The sequence below is a fragment of the Emiliania huxleyi genome (genome assembly GCF_000372725.1).
Source record: "Emiliania huxleyi CCMP1516 unplaced genomic scaffold EMIHUscaffold_45, whole genome shotgun sequence".
Lineage (NCBI taxonomy): Eukaryota > Haptophyta > Isochrysidales > Noelaerhabdaceae > Emiliania > Emiliania huxleyi.
Window position 1 is genome coordinate 151,107 of NW_005198611.1, and position 21,098 is coordinate 172,204.

The window sequence follows — 21,098 nt, forward strand, 5'->3', positions numbered from 1 at the left end:
GGTTAAATGATTCATGTGCCCGCCGACCCCCACCCCTGCCGCCGACGACGATGCCGCGCCGGACGACGAGCCTGTGGTCGGCGACGCCGACGGCGGCGGCGGCGGCGGCAGCATGGGCAAGGCGCGGCGCTGGGCCAAGAACTTGCCCGACCCGTCGTGCTGCCCCGCGCTCCCGCTGCTTCTGCTCGCGCTCATCGGCACGGTCGCGTTTGCCTTCTCGCGTCCGCCCGCGGCGCTGCTGCAGTGTGGACCAGCCACTCCATTGACGCTGCTGCTGGCGCCTCGACCCGAGGCGCAGTCAAGGACAGGAGCAGCGGCGAGAGGCAGCGAAGAAGTGGCACGGACGCAGCGAGCGCGCAGAGGCAGAGCACGAGTAGTCGAGCAGGAGAGGCGGCCGCACGTGCGAGCACGAGCACTGGTGTGCGGGACCACGTTGGTCGCATGTCGAGCTCGGACCTGCGCTTCGGGCCTTCGGCTTGGACACAGTTTTGTAGAGAAACGCGAAAAACGGCCGGGTACCAAGCGTGTACCCCTTCAACCCCTGTCCCATTCGCCTCTCTTATATGCCAGGACAAGACGGGCGCGGAGCCCGCACTCGAAGGGGCTACTAGCCTCTCTCGACTGAGGCTTTTCTTTTGACTACGCCGCCCTCCCCCCCCCACCACACACACACGTACACGTAGAGCTAACAGCTAAGAGCCTGGCGTCGGTGCTAAGCTGTGGCTCACGCGACACTGCCCCCGGACGTGTGAGGCGCAAGCGGATGTTGAGGGCGATGTTTGCAACCTAACGGAGGCGAGTGTAGCGGTGCGCTGTGCCGGCGCCGGTGCTGATGTGACTACTCCAAGAGACCGTGTCGATTGAAGACTACTCATGACAGAGTGTGTGCGGGTGGACGTGGGCGAGAGGCGTGATGTGGGATGGCGCACCGGTCGCGGTGGTGCGGATGAGTGAGCCGCCGCGCAGCCGTGAGGTGCTCGATGAGTGAGCCGCCGGGACAGAGCCGCACCTGCGCAGGCAGCAAAGGTGGGCGGCGTGAGCGCGCGCGGTGCCGCGCTCCACGGTGTGCGAGAGTGCCGGGCCGGGCGTGCCCCCATCAGCGATGGAAGCTCAAAGCCGGCACAGAAGCTCCGACACGGGCGTCTGCTGGTTGCGCGTGTCGACGAGCGGGCCCGAGCGAGGCCGCAGAGGAGGAAGAACGTCGGTCGTGCGAGCGCTGAGGACAAACGGACGGCTGAGTGAGGGACGGCAGTCATACCGGCAATAGTCGGTGTGCGGCGGCGGTCGCTCGGGGGCGGAGGCCGGCGGCAGGGAGAGAATCGGGCGAGAGCACGGAGCACGCCTGCCGTCGAGTGAGAGCAGACATCTACAGAGAGCACGTGCGGCCGCGCCGGGCCACCGAGAGGCGCACCTGGCGCAACTCGAGCGTAAGTGACCGTGGCGGCAGCCGCTCAGCGCTCGAGGCGACCATCCGGCCGCCGGGCGTGCCTCTGGCGCCGACTCGGCGCCGTCGGCGACCCCGCGCGGGCCAGAGTCATGTCGAGCCGGGGCTGAGCCGGCGGTGGCGGACGCTTGGATGCACGCTCCGGGGGGCTGCCGGGTCGGATCGGCCTTTCGGGCGCCGCCGCAGCGCCGCGGAGGCACTGTTCTGGTGAGAACACGCGCCACTGAGGCCGACTGAAGTTGCACGCCCAGGCCAGCCGGGTAGAGGGAGCGGACCGTGAGTTGAGGAAATCGGAGGACGCGACCCACCTCGCCACAGACGGTCCCGCGCCTCGCCGCTATGACGGGCACACGCCCCGCACCGTCCGCTGTGTGCCCGTCTTTGTCCGGAGTGAAAAGTCCAACGCGCTCGTCGGTGGCGGCTTCCTCCAACCTGCGCCGCGCTCGGCGAACCTCGACAGCGCTTTCGGTGGCATGCATTTCTTCGCGACAGAAGCCTGGAGAGCAGCTCCTCTGCTGCTCACACACTCTGCACAGATGGCACAGCTTACTGTGCGGCTGCCACAGCTGTGACAGCGATGGGCTCGCCCTCACTGGCCCTCAGTCACTTGTGCTGCGGCTTGTGTGAGCGACACTGCTCGGCGACTGCCGGCACACTGTGAGACCATGGGTGTCAGGTAAAACCACGGTACCAGCGCTTGGTCACATCGGCCCTGAGGTCAGATCCTTCTACTCTGTTGATGACAACACTTATCTACTCGCTGGAGCCGAGCAGGAGGGCCCGGCGCACAACCCCTGGTCAACTCAGGGTCCACACCCCGTAGTGGCTAGTGCCCGCGCGCCGCGCGGTGATATGTAGCGCCCGACGTATGTACGAATGACTAACACCCCGGCGGACCCGCGATCCCGCGCGATCGATGCACAAAACGTCCTATACCATGTCCTATACACACGGACACGCGACACACACACATTTATTCAGTATATATTCATAGCGCGGCGTGCTCTGCTCTCGCGCTACATACCGCGACCGCTACCTACCGCGACCGCTACCTACCGCTCAGGCGCGATATACCGGAGGGGCCACTTTCCTGATGCTGTGCGTGCCCGGCGCGCGGTGGGGTATGCGGGCGCCGCAGGACACATACCGACACGCGTGAAGGCTCGTCTCGGGTCTCGCACACGTGGAGCCCACACAGGCCCGGTGTGGCGCCGTCGCGTGTGTGATCTGAAAGAAGACTGGAGGGAGGCCCCTGCGTGCCACATTCGCTCGCGGGTACAGTAGTATAGCGCGAGCTGAATCCCTACTCGTAGTACAGTGCAAAGCACATGGCCAGGGCGATGAGCTTGCCCTACAGGCGCGGCCGGAGCGGTCGGGGGCACTTGCAGGAGATATGGGCCGGCCGGCGAGGCGCACCCCGGGATGCCGCCACTCCGCTGTGGCACAATTATCAAAGGCCTAACGGGGCAGGGGCGGAAGTCGGCGAATTGCACGGCTCGTTTGCTCTCGACGAGCGAGACGATGCAAGGCAAGTCTGCAAGTGGACACGGGTCGTGGCACTATACCATGCACCTTGTCCCACAGGCAACGCGACGAGACGCGAAACGACTGCTGGACATTCTCCGAGACGACAACATGACAGATGAGCTTATACCTGCGGGAGAATATGCCAAATGGCGGGCGCACGGCGAGGAAGCGGGGCGGGGTGCCAAGACCTCGGCTGCTCGCCCAACGCCGCCTTCACCCTCGCAGTGCACTCTTGCGAAACCTCCTTCGCAACGTCGGCCGCCTCTTCCCGGTCGTACTCCCAAACGTACTGCCTGCGCATCAGACCACAACCAACGCGTCAGCCCGGGCTCTGCAAGTCTCTCTTTGCAGACCGTTGTGGCGCCACGGCCCAGGTCGTCTGCGACCGCGTGCGTGCACCGTCTCGCCTAGTGATGGCAGCGCACCCGCCCTCGTCCTTTTCCAGCGTGTACGACATGCTGGCCTCCAGCGTCTCCTTCATCGCATTGACAGCAACCGACGGCTTGAACCTATATGTTGCTTGCAGCGCCGATGAGTCGGCATCGGCCCCGTATGGGCCGGCGGGCGGAGCGTGGGTCGCCGGACCGCTGCTCCTCCGTGGGCTCCAGGCGGAATGTGTTCTCGTAGATCTTGACCGGTTCCACGCCGCCCGTGTCCGCGTCCGCCATACGAGAAGGGGCCAACGTGCCTGGCGGCGCAGTGAAACGTTCAGTTCATAAGAAATTTGCAAAGTCGGAGCCACGGGAGAGAATTATTACACGGGAGAGTAGAGAGAACGAGGGAGAGAACGACGAGAGTGGGACGACCGCGAGGTGGCATGAAGGTTGCAGCGAGAAGCGGCGAGAGACTGCGAAGAGAGATAGGAAGAGGCAGACTCCCTAGGGTGGGCGACGGCTAGCACATCACACACCTACCTCTCCTTAAAATCCCTGTGTGGTGGCGGCGTGCCGTCCTCCCATCCCTCCCTTGGGTTGCGTGTTTTCTTTCTTTCAGAATTATTACACGTGCAGGTGTGGACCCTGTCCTCCTCCCCCATCCCTGGTTTGGGTTTGTGTGTTTTTCTTTCTTTCTTTCTTTAGAATTATTACAGGGTCGTGGACGACCGCGAGGTGGCATGAAGGTTGCAGCGAGAATCGGCGCGAGGGACTGCGAAGAGAGATAGGAAGAGGCAGACTACGCCCACAAGGGTGGGCGACGGCTAGCACCACACTCCTCTCCTTAATTAAAAATCCCTGTGTGGTGGCGGCGTGCCGTCCTCCCATCCCTCCCTTGGGTTGCGTGTTTTCTTTCTTTCAGAATTATTACACGTGCAGGTGTGGACCCTGTCCTCCTCCCCCATCCCTCGTTTGGCTTTGTCTGTTTTCTTTCTTTCTTTCTTTAGAATTATTACAGGGTCGTGGACGACCGCGAGGTGGCATGAAGGTTGCAGCGAGAATCGGCGCGAGGGACTGCGAAGAGAGATAGGAAGAGGCAGACTACGCCCACAAGGGTGGGCGACGGCTAGCACCACACTCCTCTCCTTAATTAAAAATCCCTGTGTGGTGGCGGCGTGCCGTCTTCCCATCCGCATCCCTCCCTTGGCGCTTGGGTTGTCTGTTTTTCTTTCTTCCTTTTAGGATTAAAATAAAACTCCCTCGCACGACACTGGCGACTGGGCATTTAAGAAAACGTGTTGTCACCCACACTAGACACTTAACACACACAGTTTTGTTTTGTGACACTTACTGACCCGAACGGTTTCTCGGGGTTCGTGCACCCCCATCTGCCTGCGCAAGAGACGCGTCGGGCTCATTTTCATCGATTCGGCCCCACTACATTGGGAAAGATAAGCCTGGACACCACTGTGTGTGTGTGTGTGTGTGTGTGTGTGTGTGTGTGTGTGTGTGTGTGTGTGTGTGTGTGTGTGTGTGTGTGTGTGTGTGTGTGTGTGTGTGTGTGTGTGTGTGTGTGTGTGTGTGTGTGTGTGTGTGTGTGTGAACGGGTTTCGTTGGGCGCGCCCGGGGGCCCTCAAGGGGGAGGCGCAGCTCAACATTCTTTCTAGTGTGCGCCAGTCCCGTGCCTTGTGTGTTGTCAAAGACCAACAAAAAATTCTACTCGAGTACTCGAGTATACGCAAAGAGAGAGAATTTCTCTCTCTACACAAATAAATAGAGCAGGCATCTCCAGGAGAGATAGATGGGCGACGCACGAATCACACAGGTGGACCGTGAGCCGGGTTATTCTTCTTTCGGCCGGCCGATCGGCGTCGGGGGAGACATCAACACACACTTGCGACATAAAATGCTCTCGAGGACGGTGAGCGAATTCCTCCCTCCAGCGCGAAGTCTTTCCCCCTGCCCTCACCCCGACCCCCCCCTCCCTCGACAAATCACATGTGACAAATACAGATTCGCCGCGCCGCCAAGCCGGCCACGACGACGCGCTCGTTCGAGCGGTACCTCAACCTGCACGAGGTTCGCCGCACGACCGTCTGCCGGTGCCATCAGTCGCCCTCCCGCACCGGCTGAGCCCGGTCTCCGCCCGCGACGCAGTACCAGAGCTCGGCGCTGATGAAGGAGAATGGCATCAATGTGCCTGTCGGCATAGCAGCCCACTCTGCAAAAGAGGTGCGTGACCGCGTGTGCTGAGCGTGAATTCGGCGCGCTTGAGGCGTCGCTGCCCGGCCTCGCAGGCGATCGCGGCAGCGGAGGAGATTGGCGACGCGGAAGTCGTGATCAAGTCGCAGATCCTCGCCGGCACAAGACACACAGCCGCCTGCCCCTCCCCACACTCGCTCTCCTGCCCGCATGGCAGCCCCCTCCTCCCGTGTATCGCAGGTGGACGAGGGCTGGGAACGATCTGGAAGTCTGTATCTTCAGGGTACTCTTACCCCCCCCCTCCTGGCATGAACGCCAGCTGCTGCGCGCCTCCGTCCGCCACGTATCTGCAAGGCGAGAGCGCGGCCATCCTTCCCCTCCCTCCCTCTCCCCACTTGCGAGAGCCACTCCTCTGCAGAAGGAGCACCCGCCTCGCGTGCCAGGCGGCGTGCACGTCATCAAGAAGGAGCAGGTTGAGGCGTACGCCAATAAGATGCTTGGCGGCACCCTGGTCACCAAGCAGTCCGGCCCGGAAGGCCACGCGGCTCCCGCTGCCGCGCCCGCTGCCACGCCCGCCGCCACGCTAGCGCTTCTCCGCTGCCTCGCCCGTTGCCCCGCTCCCGCTCGCTCCTCCTAGCAGGGTAATGACCGCCTCCACCCCCCACCCCACCCGCCAGGCAAGCCGGTTACGACCCTGCTGATGGCCAAGAAGATGGAGCTCGTCAACGAGATGTGCGGCGGGGACGGGGAAGGGGCCCTCGGGAGGGGGCGCAGCGCCACGCGGCCACAGCTGCTCACGAGGGGGGGGGCGGGGGGGGCACTCAGGCCCTGCAGGCACTCAGGGGCCCCGCCCGCCTGCAGGTACCTGTCGATCACCCTCGACCGCACAACGATGGGCGCGGCCCCTCCCTCCTGCCCTCGACCTCCTCTCGACCTCCTCGGGCCGCCGACACACTCCAGCGCATCCTCCCCGCCCCTCCCGCCTCGCCACGCAGGCCCTCTGATCGTCGCGTGCGCCAAGGGCGGCACCTCGATCGAGGACACCGCCGCGGAGGACCCTTCTTGGATCATCAAGTGCCCGGTCGACATCTCCAAGGGCATCACCAAGGAGAACACAAAAACGGTGGTCGACGGCCTCATCGCAGGGCTCGATAGGATGGGCGTCGCCTCGCAGCTCAAAGACAAGAAGGAGGACGCCTACAAACAGATCGAGAACCTATACAACATGTTTGTCAAGTACGACTGCACGATGGTCGAGGTGAACCCGATCGCCGAGGACCCGAGCGGATTGCTCCTCGCCGCCGACGCGAAGATTGGCTTCGACGACAACGCCGCCTTCCGGCAGCAGGAGGTGTTTGACATGGGCGAAAAGAACGTGGACCAGGTGGACCCGCGCGAGGTGGCGGGACACCATGACACGTCCACGACACGTCCGAGACATGCCCCATAGGTGGACCCGCGCGAGGTGGCGGCCGCAGAGTTCGACCTCAACTACGTCGGCCTCGACGGCAACATCGGCTGCATGGTCAACGGCGCGGGCCTGGCCATGGCGACCATGGACATCGCGAGCCAAAAGGGGGGCGAGCCCGCCAACTTCCTCGACGTCGGCGGCTCCGCGTCGGTCAAAAACATCAAGGGCGCATTCGAAATCATCACCAGGGACCCGAAGGTCAAGTGCATCCTGGTCAACATCTTCGGCGGCATCATGAAGTGCGACGTGATTGCCGAGGGCGTCAAGCAGGCCGCCGCGGAGATGGACCTAAAGATTCCGCTCGTCGTGCGGCTCGAGGGCACCAACGTCGCCGCAGGCAACAAGATCATTAAGGACGCAAACCTGGCTACCCTCATCTCTGCCGACGACCTCGACGACGCCGCCGAAAAGGCCGTGCAAGCGATATCGTGAGAGCGAATGGCGCTGCCACCGATTCCCCGGCACGGCTTGCACAGGGGCGTGTCACGCGCAGGCGTGCAAAATCTTGACTTGTTTGCGTGTCCTCTTACGAAGCGCTTCGGTCGCGTGTGCGCAGTGCGGCCGCGGTTGCGCTCTTCGCCTGAGACGTTTTTCGTTGGTAGGATTCTAGCTGAACACCTTTCGCGCTTCAGAAACAATGTCTTCCACGCACACTGGCACACTGCACACTCGGACACGCTGACTCTGAGACGCAGACCCAGGGCACACACACGCGACACGCACACGGCTCACGGCTGAGGCTCACCGCTGCCACGCGTCACGCTCACGGGGGCTTGCGCACAGAGGTCAGAGCGCTTACATCTCTCAAAACACGGCGCAAACGGAGCTGTGGGGGCTGACTGCTGACACCTCTTCTTCTGAGTCTCTTGCGACTGGCAAACAACACGGCATCGCGGTCCCCCGTTCCCACCCCCCTCAAGCTCGGCCAGAGGGGTGGCACTGGCCAAGGCCCACTGCTACGCAGCCTCTCCGCCGGGGGCCACGCTCCCCCCCCTGCCGCCCCCCCGTCCCCGCTACAGCAGCGTCCTCGCTACAGTGGCCCCATCGCGTCGAGGAGCGCGGCCTCGCCCCCCTCGTCCTCCTCCGCCACGGCCTCGCCCGAGCCAATGTCGGAGATGGGCGCGTCGGGCTCGAAGGCGAGGAAGAAGTGGGCGGCGGCGTTGAGGTGCGTCCCGTCGGACCAGGGCAGCCGCTTGTCGTGTCGGCCGGCGAAGTACCACGCCTCGACGAGGAGCGAGTCGCCCTTGCGCAGCGAGAGCGGGCCGCCCTCAGGGGAGACGCAGTGAGTGGCGTGCGTGAGGACGCCGCCGGCGAGCTCGCTGCTGTTTGTCCCGTTCTTGCCCTCGTGCGTGACGTTGTGCAGCGGAGAGTACCGAGCGTGCGAGGCGCACCGCCGCTGCCCGTTGACGTAGAGCGAGATGTTCTCGGCGCCAGCGCGCAAGTACGCGGTCGCGTGCTTGACGGAGGCGGCGAACGGCATCGTGTAGTTGGAGGCGATTCGCACGTTTTCGCGCGAGGCGTTGCGCAGGACGGCAAAGTGCTCGGCGCAGTGCGGCGCGGCGGGGAGGACGCCGACCTGGAGGGGCGTCACCCGCCAGGTCTCGCGGGTGTACTTGACCGTGTACCGCAGCCGCACCTTGAGGTGGCGCGCCGCCCCCGAGCTGTTTGTCGCCGGGCAAAAGGCCTCGCCCGGGTCGGAGCCCTGCCCGCAGCAAGCGAGGGTGCCGTTCGCCTTGGCGGTGCACGCGCTGCCCTTGCCCTCGGCGTAGTAGCACTCGCGGCACTCCTTGGCCGCCCGCAGCCGCTCCCCGGCCAGCCCCTGCGTCCGCATGAGCGCCACCTCGGCGTAGAAGGAGCGCCCGTCGCCCGGCACGAGGTAGCCGTACCCGGGAGGGAAGGAGGCGGGCGCCGGCTTGCCCTCGCTGGCGGCCTGCAGCACCTGGTTCGCGGCGCCCTTTTGCCCATCCCTGCAGAGCGGGTTGTTGTGCGCGAGGCCCTCCGACTGGCCGTCCTCGAGGTAGAGGTGCCTAAGGGACGCGTCGTGGACGTGTCGTGGACGCGTCCCCTCCGGGCCGCAGCCCTCGAGAGGCGGAGCTGCAGGTGGTGGAGAAAGACGTCCTCGGGGGGGACGGGCTCGCCCTCCTCGTCCACCACAGCAACGTCCGAGAAGCCGAGCAGCGCGTAGCTCCCGTTCGGAGTCGGCATCTCCAGCGCGCGGTGCGCCTCGAATAGGATCTCTCCCGGCTTGAGCTTCAGGAGCGGCGAAAAGAGCATCTCCTCCGTGATCCAGTGCGGCGGTGGCGGCGGGGAGGGCGAAGGCGGCGAGTGCGGGTGCGAGGAGGGCGGCGGCGGCGGCGGCGGCGGGTGCACCGGGCCCGCGGGGTGTACGTGCGGCGGGGGCGGGGGCGAGAGGTGGTGCGCATGCTCCGGCTTGACCACGGCGGCGGTGCCCGGCCGTGCGGCCGCCATCACGATGAGACCAAAGCAGAAGCCGAGGAAGCAGGAGCCCGCAATGGAGATTTGCCACTTGCGCAGCGGGCTGAGCCGCTGAAAGTCGTGGTAGAGCTCCCTCGCGATCTCCGCCGTCCGGCTCAAGCAGCGGCGTGGCAGGGAGCGAGGCGCGCTGGCGCCGCTCGGGAGCGGCGAGAAGGGCTGCGCGCTGGCGGCGTACGCGGCTCCAGCCGTAAGAGGGTCGTTGATCGTGTTGCTCATCGTGTTCCGTACGCGAGGAGGGCGGCCGTGGCCAGCGATTTTTGGTGCGCGACAACACACAGCAGGATTCCAACTTTTTGGTAGGTATGGTATGGGAGCCTGGCTTTTGGAATATCAGGTATGTTATCTGAGGAGTAGGTGAAAATCACTTCACTCATCAGGCTCGGACTGGGGCGCGGTATGGGTGGACGCGAACTCACAAGAGACTCACCCCGAAAAAGAGAGAAAAAATCCCACTCCGCAGCCCGCCGACGCCCGCCGCCGACCACCGGCAGCTCGGCCCCCTCCTCATTGCAAACCTCCTCATTGCCAAGCTGGCCAATGGCGTGTCTGCCGACCCCAGCGGATGCGTCGCTCAGCAGCCTGCTGCGTCGCGACCCGGACTTTTCACGCTTCTCGTGCGGCCTCTCGAGCAGCGGCGCCGGACAGCGATCTGGCTGTGCCTTGCTGGACGGACGACTGCGCTGCCGCCCAAACTTCCTTGTGATTGGTGTCACCAAGGCGGGCACGACGGCACTCTACCGCTACCTCCGCCAGCACCCGCGCGTCGGCGCGTCGGCCGTCAAGGAGCCCGCCTACTTTGGGTCCAGCAACGCGACGACGCTCTCTCTGCGCGCCTACCTCGCCCTCTTCCCGGCGTGCGAGGCGTGCGCGCGCGGCGAGGCGACGCCATCTTATGCGTGGCGCAACTCTGCGCCCGCAGCGGCGCTCGCCGCCAGCCAGCTCCTCGGGCGAGCCGCACGGCTGCTGATGCTCGTCCGGGAGCCAGTGGAGCGAGCCGCCTCGCACTACTCCTACTTTCGGCGCCGGCGGTTCGGCGCCGCGCGCAATCTGTCATCTGCACTCACCGCCGCCCTCGACGAGTTCTCCCTCTGCGCAGCGCAGCTCGGCGGCCTGTGGGATAGACGGTGCACGTACCGGCCAGGCCGCCGCGCTGCCGCGCTCGAGGCTGCGGCGAGGACTGGCACAGGCACCGTCGTGCTGCCGACACTTCGTCACCTGGCACGCGGTCGAAAGGAGTATGAGCTCGTCCAGGCGGGCCTGTACGCCGAGCACCTGATCACCTGGAGGCGCCGCTTCGACGCAGGCTCGCTGCTCGTGCTCGAGGCGAGCGGGCTGTGGTCGGACCCACTGGCATCGCTCCGACGAGTAGAGGCGCACCTTGGCCTCCCCGCCTTCGAGGGGTACGCCCTCTTGCGGGCTCACACCCTCCCCGCCGAGGCGCGGGAGGCGCAGGCTGCCGCCAGGCTGCCGCGAGGGCGCCCCGCCGGATTTGTTCCGGTGGCGCCAGGGGTGGTCCGGAGGCAGGCCTGGGTGAAGGCGAGTGGGAGCGCGGAGGCGGAGCCACTCGAGACACTCCTCCTGGGGAGGCTGAGGTCCTTTTTCCAGCCGCACAACGCGAGGCTGGCGGCGATGACGGGCGTCCGGCTGGTGACGTGAACGTGAGAGCCGTTGACAGCTAAATGCGCACAACTGTTCACGCTAACAGTACCCACGATACTCGTGCGTCCCCGCGGCGCATCGGTGGTAGTGAACGAGAGGCGGCATGAAGCGGTGCCTGTGCCTGCTGCTCGCGTGCGTGCCCAGCATCGCGCTGCGCACTCGAGTCGGTCCGCTTCCGGTGCTGCGGCCCACGCGAGCTGGCTCTGCGGCAGGCTGGAGCCGTCATCCAGTGTGTCCACGCATGGAGCTCAAGACGGTGGCGACGGCCGTCGAGTCATCCGAGGTTGCCAAGACTCTCGTCGGGTCGACCAAGCCCGCCGCCTGGAGCGAGCTCGAGTGGCGCGTCGCCAACTCACGCGTCGAGCCAATCTTGCGATCAATGTTCGAAGCTCTCTCGGGACTGTTCACCGGCACTCCGGCAAAGAAGGGGAGCGCCTCGCGCATCTGGGAAGCGTTCTGGCAGCCCCTGGACCTGATTTGCATCGCACTCTTAATATGGGGCTCATCTCCCGTCCTTCGCGCGCTCCACGCGCGTGCGCAGGCGCTGCGTTCTGCCGGCGAGGGGGGAAACTATCTTTCTTCCTGGTTGGAAGCTCTCGAGACGCCCTTGAGGAGGACCGGCGGGGTACTCGCCGCCCTCTTCATCCTCGACGCCGTCGTGTACATCTGCGGTGTTCGCGGAGTGATGACCAAAAAGCTGGCTGGAGCGCTCCCCGCCGCTGTGGCCGACTTCACTACGCCGGTCCTCGCGGCCACCTTCGTCGACGCCATCAAATCTCGCCACTTTCTCCGGAAGGAGGGGGTACGTGCTGGGGCGACACTGCAGGGCGACTCGGCGCTGGCTGACCGCCTCTGGGGCGCAGCCGTCTGGCTGGGCGCCGGCTGGTGGACTGCTCGCATCATGTTTGTGCACCTCGGTTTTCGAGTCCGATCGCTCCTGGCCATCGGCGGCGCCTCGTCACTGATATTCGCGACGGCATGCCTCACGCCGCTCTCGAACCTCGTGCAAGGGCTCGTCATCGCCGTCAGCCGTCCCTTTGCGACGGGCGACAAGATTAGTATTGGGTCGATGAGCCCGCTCATAGGTCTCGACCTCTCTGGCCGCCCCGCGCCAACAGCGTTCGACCTCCTATCGACGGCCTCCCCTCCTTTGCCCACGCTCAGGGTTGGTGGAGCACTTTGGGTGGTACCAGTCGCGGCTGCGCACCGCCAACAACGAGCTTGTCGTGCTTCCAAACTCGATGCTCGCCAAGGAGCAGGTCGTCAACCTCTCAAGGCGCACCTCGAAGAAAATCCAGGCGACGTTCCGCGTGCGCTACGACGACCTCCCAAAGGTGCACCCGTTGCTTGAGGAGCTGTCGGCGGCGGCCGCCGAGGTCAGGGAAAACATGCCCGGCAAAATTCCACAGGTGTGTGCAAGAGCCTAGACCTCACGCCTCTCGCGGTGCCCTGGGTTCAGGAGCGTGGTCCCTGCCCCTGCTTGGCAGGTCTTCCTCGCCGACTTTGGCGTCGCCGCAGTCGAGATCCGTGCGGTTCTCAATCTCCGCCCCAGCTGCGACGACAAGGCCGTCAAGCAAGCGTTCCTCTTGCGTGCCGCGGAGATCATCGCGAGCAAAGGGGTTCGTTTTGCCCCGCCGGTCGTGCTGTCAGAGTCGTAGAAGCGCGGGGCTCTGGGGGGAGGCGGGGGCCCCCGGAGGCACCGTGCGCCGCGCAGCAGTGCGGAAACGGGGCTCCGGCTCCACTAGTCTCCACTACCCGATCAAGTACGGTTAAGTAGAGGGCAGATTTGGAGAGATCTCGAGGAGTACATACAGATAGACCCTCCAACCATCAGAAAACTCTAACCTGATCGGTCGTACTGACCGCCGACAGATCACTGCAGGCAAGACGAAGCAGACAGGCCGACATCTGCACGCGGCCGACCGGGCGAGAGGCTTGACACGATCCGACCCTGCGACCCTGATGCTGCTGCTCTAGCTATCAGACATGCACTGCTGACTGCTGCCACAATGTGCGACCGGTGCTGGCCCACTTGGCGGCCTCCCCGGTCAGTGGTGAGGCGCAGTTCAGAGCTGTCGATGGCGCGATGCCGCACTGGTCCCACATTGGTGACACGAGACCACCACGTTTGCCGGTCCAAGAGAGAGGCGCTTGCGCGGTTCTGAGAAGGTGCGTGGTCCCTCTTGACTGCCCATGCGCGCGAGGCTGTGTAGGCATAGCCTCGAGAGTGCCAGCAGCCAATCCGAGGCAGTTTGTGACGCGCATTGCGTCAAAAGCGTGCACGCGCTGGAAGGACACCTTCCTACTGGCCGTACGATCAGGTCGTCACTGAATGCTGGATACTAAGGCCGCGAGCTATGCAGGTGGTCAATTGCGCAGCAGGGCACGGTCAGCAGCGCCGACAGGCTGTCGCAAGGCGTGATAGCATGGCCGCAAGTTCCAAGTACGCCGAATTCCCACTCCCAGTGCTCCCAGGAAAACAAGTGAAAAATCCAAAAAATCGGCGCCTGCGGCGGGCTGGGGGACCCCATCTCCCCCCCGCATGGGTACCCCCTAGGCCCCCCGCCTCCCCCCAGAGCGCGGGGTTACCAGTACGGTGCCGTATCAATACCTCTACCGGGTACTTCAAGACTCGCGGCGAAAGAATTGTATGTATGTAAAAAGTCGAACCAGTCCAGGAGGGAAGGGGGGGGGGGGGGGGGTAGAGTTACTGGAACGAGTTGGAGGGCGAGGGCGGCGAATTGGCACAGAGCCGACCACAGTCTCTCGAGTGCCGTGGCACTGCGTTCGCTGCCGCTGGCTGCCGCTGGCTGCCGGGCGCCCGCCGCATATATGGAAGACGAGGACTACGTGGTGGCGGCGGACGCGGGGGCCGCAGGCACACGAGGTGCTCGCCGCCTCCGCCGCGACGTGGGTGAGGCACAGAGAATGGAGAGACGAGCGCATCGGCGCATTGTGCCATCGCGTTGCGGTCAGGGCCGCGCGGCGACGGAGAGCGGGGCGGAGGAGGATGAGGCCAGGAGTGAAAAAAAATCCAGGTATTTTCTTCCGCCGAGGTCTTGAAAAGTTCGCTCTGCGGCAGTCCCTTTGCAAACTCCCGCCGTCCAGCGTTCTCGGGCAATGACCACTGCGGTCTCGGCCGAAACCGTATCTCCCGCACGCTTGATCGCTGGTGGCGTCGTGGTGCTTGTAGGAGCTCTGGTCGCCATTCTTACACACGGCCGCTGCTGGGGACGTCCTCACTACACCTCGAAGACACCGGCTGGCTTCACTCCTCCCCACAAAGGCAAGAAGCTTGAATTTGGATTCATGGATCTCAAGTAGACGTCGATGCTGTAGAGCAGTGCCCTCGGCGACCGGTGGCCGTTTGGCCATTGCAGGCGTCTCACCGTGGTGATCAAGCGCATTCATTCAAGCCTGATAAAAAGGGGCAGCAGATGCCATGCGTGCCGCGAAGCTGAGACCAGAACGAAGCCTGCGCGCGCGCAACGACCTTGCAAGCTTCAACACAGACGTCAACACGCCGACTCGATTCTTTTTCTTTTTCGCTATGCGTTAGTTTTCTCGCGCGGCAGGGGCGCAGCTGTGCAGGGTCAGCGCGCACGGCACTGTAGTGACTGATGTACCGCTCAAAAGAGAGCTCCACTCACAAGAAAGTCCCAAATGCAAAAAATAACATGAGGGCGCACCACTCAGACTGTGAGAGAACGCATGCAGATGACGAGGTCACCGCAATCCCAGCCTCCCGAGCACGCCACGACGGCCATTGGTGTCACGGATGGCGGTAACCTCCTCCGTCGAGAGCTCGAGCGCCTGTGCGCGCAGAGCGGCACGTTAGTGAAGTCTGATCTTCGGGGGCGCGGGGTGACGCGCCGGGCGAGCGAGCACCTTGGCGAGGACGGGCAGCGTGTTTGGCAAATCGCCATCGAGCAAGTACCGGACGACCACGTTCTTCAGAAACGTGAGGTTGACGCCGGACTCTGACCGGGCGAGGGAGCGCTGCAGCTCGGCTAGCTCCGCCTTGAGAAACACATTCTCCTCGGCCAGCTCAAACAGCTTCTCCACGCTGTTGCGCTCGCCACTAGCTACTGTCCGCGTCTCGTCATGTGGCGGCCCGGCCTCGCTCGGGCTCGCCCGCTCGTCTGCGAGGAAGCTTCCCAGCAGTCCGCCGTCGCCAGCCGCCGACGACGACAGCGACGGCAGCGGCGCAAGCGGATCCGCCGGCACGGGTTGCGGTGCGGGCAGCGAGTGCGGCTGGGGTGGCGGCAGCAGCGGCTCGGAGGGGAGCATCAGCAGGGATTCCACGCCGCCGCCGCCCCGCGCTTGCTGGAGCGCCTGTGTGTGCGCGGCGACGGACCGCTGCAGCTCCGTCCGCTCGCGCTCGAGGCGCTCCAGCTTGGCCGCCGCCGCCTGCAGCTCGCGCGACTGCTCGGCGGCCGCCGCGTCGGCCGCGTCGACCTCTCTCCGGAGGCGCGCCTCCTCACGCCGGTGCGCGTCGAGGGCCTCGCTCATCGCTCGCTCCGCCCCGCGCAGCTCCAGCATCCGCTCCTCGCCCGCCGCCGCCGCCGCGCGTGCCTCGCGCGCCTCCTCCCTCGCCGCGTCGCGCGCCTCGCGCGCCGCCGCCGCGCCGGCGGCCGACGCCTCGAGCTGCTCCTCGGCGCGCGCGCGCTCCGCCTCCGCCGCGTCGGCGCGCGATCGCTCCTCGTCTCGCGCCGCGAGGCAAGCGACCTCGAGCTCCTCTCGCGCCGCCAGCGAGGCCACCTCGAGGGACCGCTCGAGCGCTGCGGCCTGCTCGCGCACCTCGGCGGCCCGAACCTCGGCGACGCGCCCCTGCTCGGCGGCGGCGCCGAGCTCCGCCTCCTTGGCCCGCAACGCCATCTCGGCGAGGCTCTTCTGGCGCGTGAGCTCGGCCCGCGCCGACGCGAGGTCGAGCTCGAGCCCCTCCACCTTGCCGAGGCTCTCGCGCAGCGCAGCCTCCCCTTTGCGCAGCGCCTCGCTCGCCCGCGCCTACGCACGGCCCTCGCACGATCCGCGCCCCCGCCCTCTCACGCGAAGCCGCCTCGCCCTTCTCCTCCAGCCTCGGCCCGCCGTGCCGCCTCCGCCTCGGAGCGGAGAGCGTCGAGCTCGCCGCGCGTCTCGGCGCTCGCCGCCTCCGCCGCACTCGCCGCGGCGGCGACGCTCCTCTTCTCGTCGAGAGACCTGGGTCGGGAGGGGGAACCGCCTGGGTGGGGGCGCAGCCCAGCGCCGGGGTGGCCGAACTCCCTTCCGGCAGCGCACCGGCCGAGCCGCTCCGACAGCTCCTCGTACGACGCCTACCACGCAGCAGCCGTCCCAGCGACCCTCAGTGCCGTCGACCCTCCCCTCTCTGGTGCTCCTCCGCACCACCCGCCTTGCTGCTCGCCAGCGCAGCCTCGAGGGACCGCTTCTCGTCGCCCAGCCGGACGATGAACTGCTTCGACTTGTCCTTGATCGCCGCAACCTGCGCCTGCTGCTTGCGGAGGCCCGCGTCCCTCGCCGCGAGGGCGGCCCTCGCCTCCTCGAGCTCCGCGCTCAACGCCTACTCCGACACACCCCTCTCTCGCCGGAGCGGGGGGGAGCGCTTCCGGCCCGCTCAGCGAGAGGGGCGACCTCGGCGACCGCAACCGCGCCACCTTCGGCAGGACCGAGGCTCTTGACGCCGACGAGGGAGCCGCCTGCTCGCACACGCCGGCGAGTGAGAGGAGGCGCGCACACAGCACGGCGGGCGGCACGCCGCAGCGGCCGCCGTTGAACTCGGTCATCGCCCCGGTCGACAAGCCGGACCCGCCACCAAGCTGCGCTGCGACACCCTGCACGCCGCCCACGCGGAAGCGGGCGACGACCGAACCGCCCGCGAGGGAAAGCAGCGACACGGCGCCGACGTCGACGCCGAGCGACGCCGCCACGTCGCGGCAGAACGCAGCGTCGAAATCAGACCTCGCGGCCGCGACCGCCTCAAAATCCATGTCGAGAACCACCTCGGCGACCTCCTCCTCGCCGCTGCCAGCGCTGCTGGCGCCGGTTGCATCGCGAGCCGCCTGCAGCTCAGCCGCCGCGGCCTCGGCCTGCCGCCTCGCCTCGGTGGCGTCGCTGTCGGAAGCAGCCTGTCTCTCCGCCGCCGCTGCCGCCTCCGCCTCCGCCGCTCGCCTCGCCTCGTCCGCTCCCGCCGCCGCGCGCTCCGCCGCCTCGGCCTTCGCCTCCGCCGCCTCGACCGCCGCCTTGGCCGCCGCCTCTGCGTCCGCCACGGCGATGGCGATGCGCGCGTCCGCCGCCTTGGGAGGAGACAGGAGTCGGGCCGCCCGGGTGGAGGAGACTGGAGGTTGGAGGCGGCCGGGCGTGCTGCTGTTGCTGATGGTGGTGGTGGTGGAGTGTGTGTGCAGCGGAGCGGCTCGCCTCCTGTGCGATCTGCTTGGCCTCCGCCGCTGCGCGCTTCGCCGCCTTTGCAGACGCCGCCTCCATCTCGGCGCTGTCCGCCAGCTGAAGCTCGAGCTGCTGCGACCGCTCCCTCTCCGCCGCGAGCGCCGCCGCCGCCTCGTCCCTCTCCGCCTGTCGCTCTCTCTCCGAGTCGGCCGCCGCCTTCATGTACACCTGGATGGAGGCGGGGTAAGGGGTCGGGCAGGGGCGGACGGCGGAGGAGAGGAGGGGGGGGGGGGGGAGGGGAGAGGAGGCGAGGGGGCGGGGAGGGGGGAGTGAGGAAGGCCGCCCCGCCGCCTTGAGCTCTTCCCGGCTCTGCGCTGCGGCAGAGTCGCTCATCGAGTCGGCCGCGTGTTGCAGCGCCCGCTCGTGCTCCGCCACGGCCGCCCGCAAGGCGTGCAGCTCCGCCGCCTGCTCCGCCACCTCGGCACGAAGCGCCGCCGCCTCGCTCGCCACCGCCTTCGCGCGGTCCGCCTCCGTCCTCGCGCCGGCCGCCTGCGCCGCCAGCTGGGTGCGGAGCCTCGCGCACTCCTCCGCGGACGAGTCGTCGCTGCGGCCTCCCTTCTTGCCCTTTCGACCCCGCTTGCCGCCGCCGCCCCCCGACGGCGGACTGTCCGCAGACCTTCCCTCTCCCGCCGCCTCCTCGGCCGCCTTGGCCGCCGCCTCGGCCGCCGCCTCTGCCGCCGCCCTCGCCGCCTTGGCGTCTAGGAGCTCCGCCTCCAGCGCCCCCACCCGCTTGAGCGCGTCGGCTGCCGTGGCCGCCTCCGCCTCGGCCGCCGCGAGGCTCGCCGCACTCTCCTCCGCCCTCTCCTCCGCAGCAGCGCGCTCGCTCTCGCGAGCTGCGGCGCGGCTCTCAGCTTCAGCGGCCCGCTCCTTCTGCCGCGCCGCCTCCGCCTCCGCCTCGCGCGCTGCCGCCGTGTGCGCCTCCAGCTCGGCCGCCAGCTCCGCCCGCACCCGCTCCTCCGCCTCCACCGCCTGCTGCGCCTGGCGGCACGGAGAGGACGGCTCAGTGTGTGTGTGGGGGGGGATTGGCTCCTCTCTCCCTCGCGGCTCTACGCTTTAGCGGCGCAGCGAACCGAGTTGGCCGCGTCCGCCTGCGCCGCCGCCCGCGCTGCCTCGGCGCTGCGCGCGGCCGCCTCGTGCTGCGCGATCGCCGCCGCCAGCTCTGCCCGCACGACGGCTCCGGCCTCGGCAGCCGAGGCGGCGATGGCAGCTCCGTCGGGCGGCGGTGCCGCAGCGGCTGCCTCTCGCAGCTGGTCCGCCTCGGCACGCGCCTGCGCCGCCTCGTCCTGCGACGCCTTGAGCGACGCCTCAAGCCCTCCCTTGGCGGCGTGCAGCCGCTTGAGCAGCGACTTGAGCTTCGCCTCGCGCTCGTCCGCGTCGGCCGCCCGCTTGCGCAGCTCCTCCGCCTCGCCGCGCATCCCCTCCGCCTCCGCCAGGCTCCGGCTGAGCTCCTCCTCGCGCCGCCGCAGCGCCTCCGCAGCCTCAGACCTGCTGCCGCCGCCGCCCTCGCCGCCGTCGGCCCGCCCGCGAAGCTGCGACAGCTCGGACTCGGCACGGGCAAGCTCTTCCTTTGTCCGCTCCAGCTCCTGATGCAGCGACTCGTTGGACTCGAGCTCCTCGAACGCGGAAGTCCCAAGCGCACTGATAGAGGATGTCAGGTTGTGTGTCAGCCCGCCCGCCGCCTGCTGCGCCTGCTGCAGCCACGCACCGTGGTGGTCCGAGGACGCAGGCTCCGGGCCGCCGGAGTTGCTGAAGGTCGCATTCACCTCGCCCTCCACCTCTGCGAGTTTCTTCTTGGTCGCCTCGAGGGCGCCCGCGAAGAAGTCCATCAATGCTGGCAAGAGTGAATGCTCGCCAATGGATTGCCTCGCACTCAGAGGTCGGAGAGTGAGAGCGGCGCCGGTGGGTGTTCGGATCTTGTTTCTTTTTGGGGGAAGCCGCATTAGAGAGCGGAGAGGGTGTGTGTGTGGGGGGGGCAGATGTGAGGTGGTATTGACCGCAGCGAATATGTTCACACCCGAGCGGAGGCCAATTGATTCGCGAGGCTCTGGCAAAAGTACGGTTGGCAACGGGCTCTTGTCCGTAACTTACGGTTGTGAACAGGGTCGTTTGGTTATATCCGCATGTTACAATCGCGAGGACGCAATACATGGCACACATTGCGGAATTCGCACTCTACCCCTCTCCGTGAAACTAAGAAGGGGATATGGGAGGAGGGTGGGATCAGAGAATCGAGGCCACTGGCCTCTGCTCCCGCCTGGGATCGCCCATTGCGACCCAGAGCTAAGAGAGACATCGCGAAAACCGCGCCAATAAGTTGCTGCCGATAAGTTCGCCCAACGGCGGCGCGGCGTGCAATAATTGCAAATAGGAAACCGCGCCAGACCGGCGGCGCCGAAGTGGAACGGCGCCTCGCACGGCGGACACCAGCAATATTAATAATTGACTTGAGCCGCCATGGTAGGACGCCGCCCTGAATGATGACGGCAAAGCAACCCGAATAATAAAAGCCATTGCTCCCTCAGTGTAAACGACTGTGAATACCGAACTCCCCCATTCACACCTAGTCACCGTGGCCCAACTGGGGTCAAGCCTGCAGTGCAAGCCTTCAGCTGGTGCCAAACCGTACCAAAACGTCCTCTCCGCGACCAAATACGCGGTCGTCGGTAGAAATGGCTTGCTTGCAAGAATGGGATGCCGACAGGCGTCAGGCGGCGCATGCCGAGAAGTCGCTTGCCGTGCGGGAGCTCGTGCGCCTCTCCCTGCGCGTGCAGTCCACGGGCGTCGTCGCGGAGCTTCATCTCGACACGGCACTGGTTGCTACGAGCGGCAGCGGAGCTGATCACGAGCGACGAATTCGCAGGGGATGCCAGGCAACAGATGGGCGCGCAGATAATTGGCGTGGCGTCCTATAAACAACGCACGAGCATGCTCAACTGCTGCGCGACGCTCTCTGCGACCCCGACTTTCTTTATGCGCTTTGCCATTCGCCGCCGCATTTCCTAAAGCGACACTAGCACTAGATGCGTCCTGGCATCGGGAGGGTCCGCCTAAGAGGAAGTATGCATGTACTTTGTGCGTGGAGTGTCTTCCCCTTTTGCGCAGCAATACCTTAAACTTTTAGGCCCTCCAAATTCGGGTCGGAGCGTAGCGGAGTGGGCCCCGAGTTTGAAAAAGGCGACGGACGCTTGCGTCCTAGCCTCCAACAACGCCTCCCCGGCGCAGAGGGGCCCCCGGAGGGATGCACAACCGCTCCACGCCACGCCGCTCGCGGCGGTCCTATTCCCAGCTCCGCTGAGGGCCCACACGTTATTTTAATGTTGGTGTGCGAGAATCTTTAGCGCACACACTAATAGTTAGAGGCTGCGCAGGCCGTCCCGTTTGCTGTTTGAAACGCCTGTTGCGCTGGCCGCTGCGCGCGCGCGCTGGCCGCTGCCGGGGCTACTGTCTCACTCTCACGTGCCGCAATATGTGTCACACACGGCGGCTT

At 66.2% G+C, this 21,098-nt stretch overlaps 6 protein-coding genes across 6 annotated transcripts; 4 read left to right on the forward strand and 2 right to left on the reverse strand.

The window, feature by feature from the left end:
- Positions 1-112: 112 nt before the first annotated feature.
- Positions 113-377, forward strand: EMIHUDRAFT_210605 (hypothetical protein; the record flags this gene model as incomplete). Its single annotated transcript, XM_005768642.1, has 2 exons — positions 113-221; positions 304-377. The coding sequence occupies 2 exons, from the start codon at positions 113-115 to the stop codon at positions 375-377; spliced, it is 183 nt and encodes a 60-aa protein (XP_005768699.1).
- A 2,370-nt stretch (positions 378-2,747) lies between these two features.
- On the reverse strand, positions 2,748-3,639 carry EMIHUDRAFT_210607 (hypothetical protein; the record flags this gene model as incomplete). Its single annotated transcript, XM_005768643.1, has 6 exons — positions 2,748-2,795; positions 2,861-2,902; positions 3,017-3,098; positions 3,160-3,264; positions 3,397-3,480; positions 3,557-3,639. 6 exons carry the CDS (start codon positions 3,637-3,639, stop codon positions 2,748-2,750), a joined length of 444 nt encoding a protein of 147 aa, XP_005768700.1.
- Positions 3,640-5,214: 1,575 nt separating this feature from the next.
- On the forward strand, positions 5,215-7,648 carry EMIHUDRAFT_436533 (succinyl-coa ligase). Its single transcript, XM_005768644.1, has 10 exons — positions 5,215-5,266; positions 5,359-5,424; positions 5,503-5,577; positions 5,643-5,706; positions 5,788-5,901; positions 5,991-6,083; positions 6,225-6,279; positions 6,409-6,443; positions 6,543-6,931; positions 6,998-7,648. The coding sequence occupies exons 1-10, from the start codon at positions 5,252-5,254 to the stop codon at positions 7,448-7,450; spliced, it is 1,359 nt and encodes a 452-aa protein (XP_005768701.1). The 5' UTR covers positions 5,215-5,251; the 3' UTR covers positions 7,451-7,648.
- Positions 7,649-8,048: 400 nt separating this feature from the next.
- Positions 8,049-9,730, reverse strand: EMIHUDRAFT_210609 (hypothetical protein; the record flags this gene model as incomplete). Its single annotated transcript, XM_005768645.1, has 3 exons — positions 8,049-9,029; positions 9,170-9,268; positions 9,389-9,730. 3 exons carry the CDS (start codon positions 9,728-9,730, stop codon positions 8,049-8,051), a joined length of 1,422 nt encoding a protein of 473 aa, XP_005768702.1.
- Positions 9,731-10,051: 321 nt separating this feature from the next.
- EMIHUDRAFT_210610 (hypothetical protein) lies at positions 10,052-11,170 on the forward strand (the record flags this gene model as incomplete). The annotated part of the gene is made up of 1 exon (XM_005768646.1): positions 10,052-11,170. One exon carries the CDS (start codon positions 10,052-10,054, stop codon positions 11,168-11,170), a length of 1,119 nt encoding a protein of 372 aa, XP_005768703.1.
- A 937-nt stretch (positions 11,171-12,107) lies between these two features.
- On the forward strand, positions 12,108-12,531 carry EMIHUDRAFT_57591 (hypothetical protein; the record flags this gene model as incomplete). Its single annotated transcript, XM_005768647.1, has 2 exons — positions 12,108-12,258; positions 12,338-12,531. Coding segments are annotated over 2 exons (345 nt in total), but the record flags the coding sequence as incomplete, so codon positions are not given.
- Positions 12,532-21,098: the final 8,567 nt, after the last annotated feature.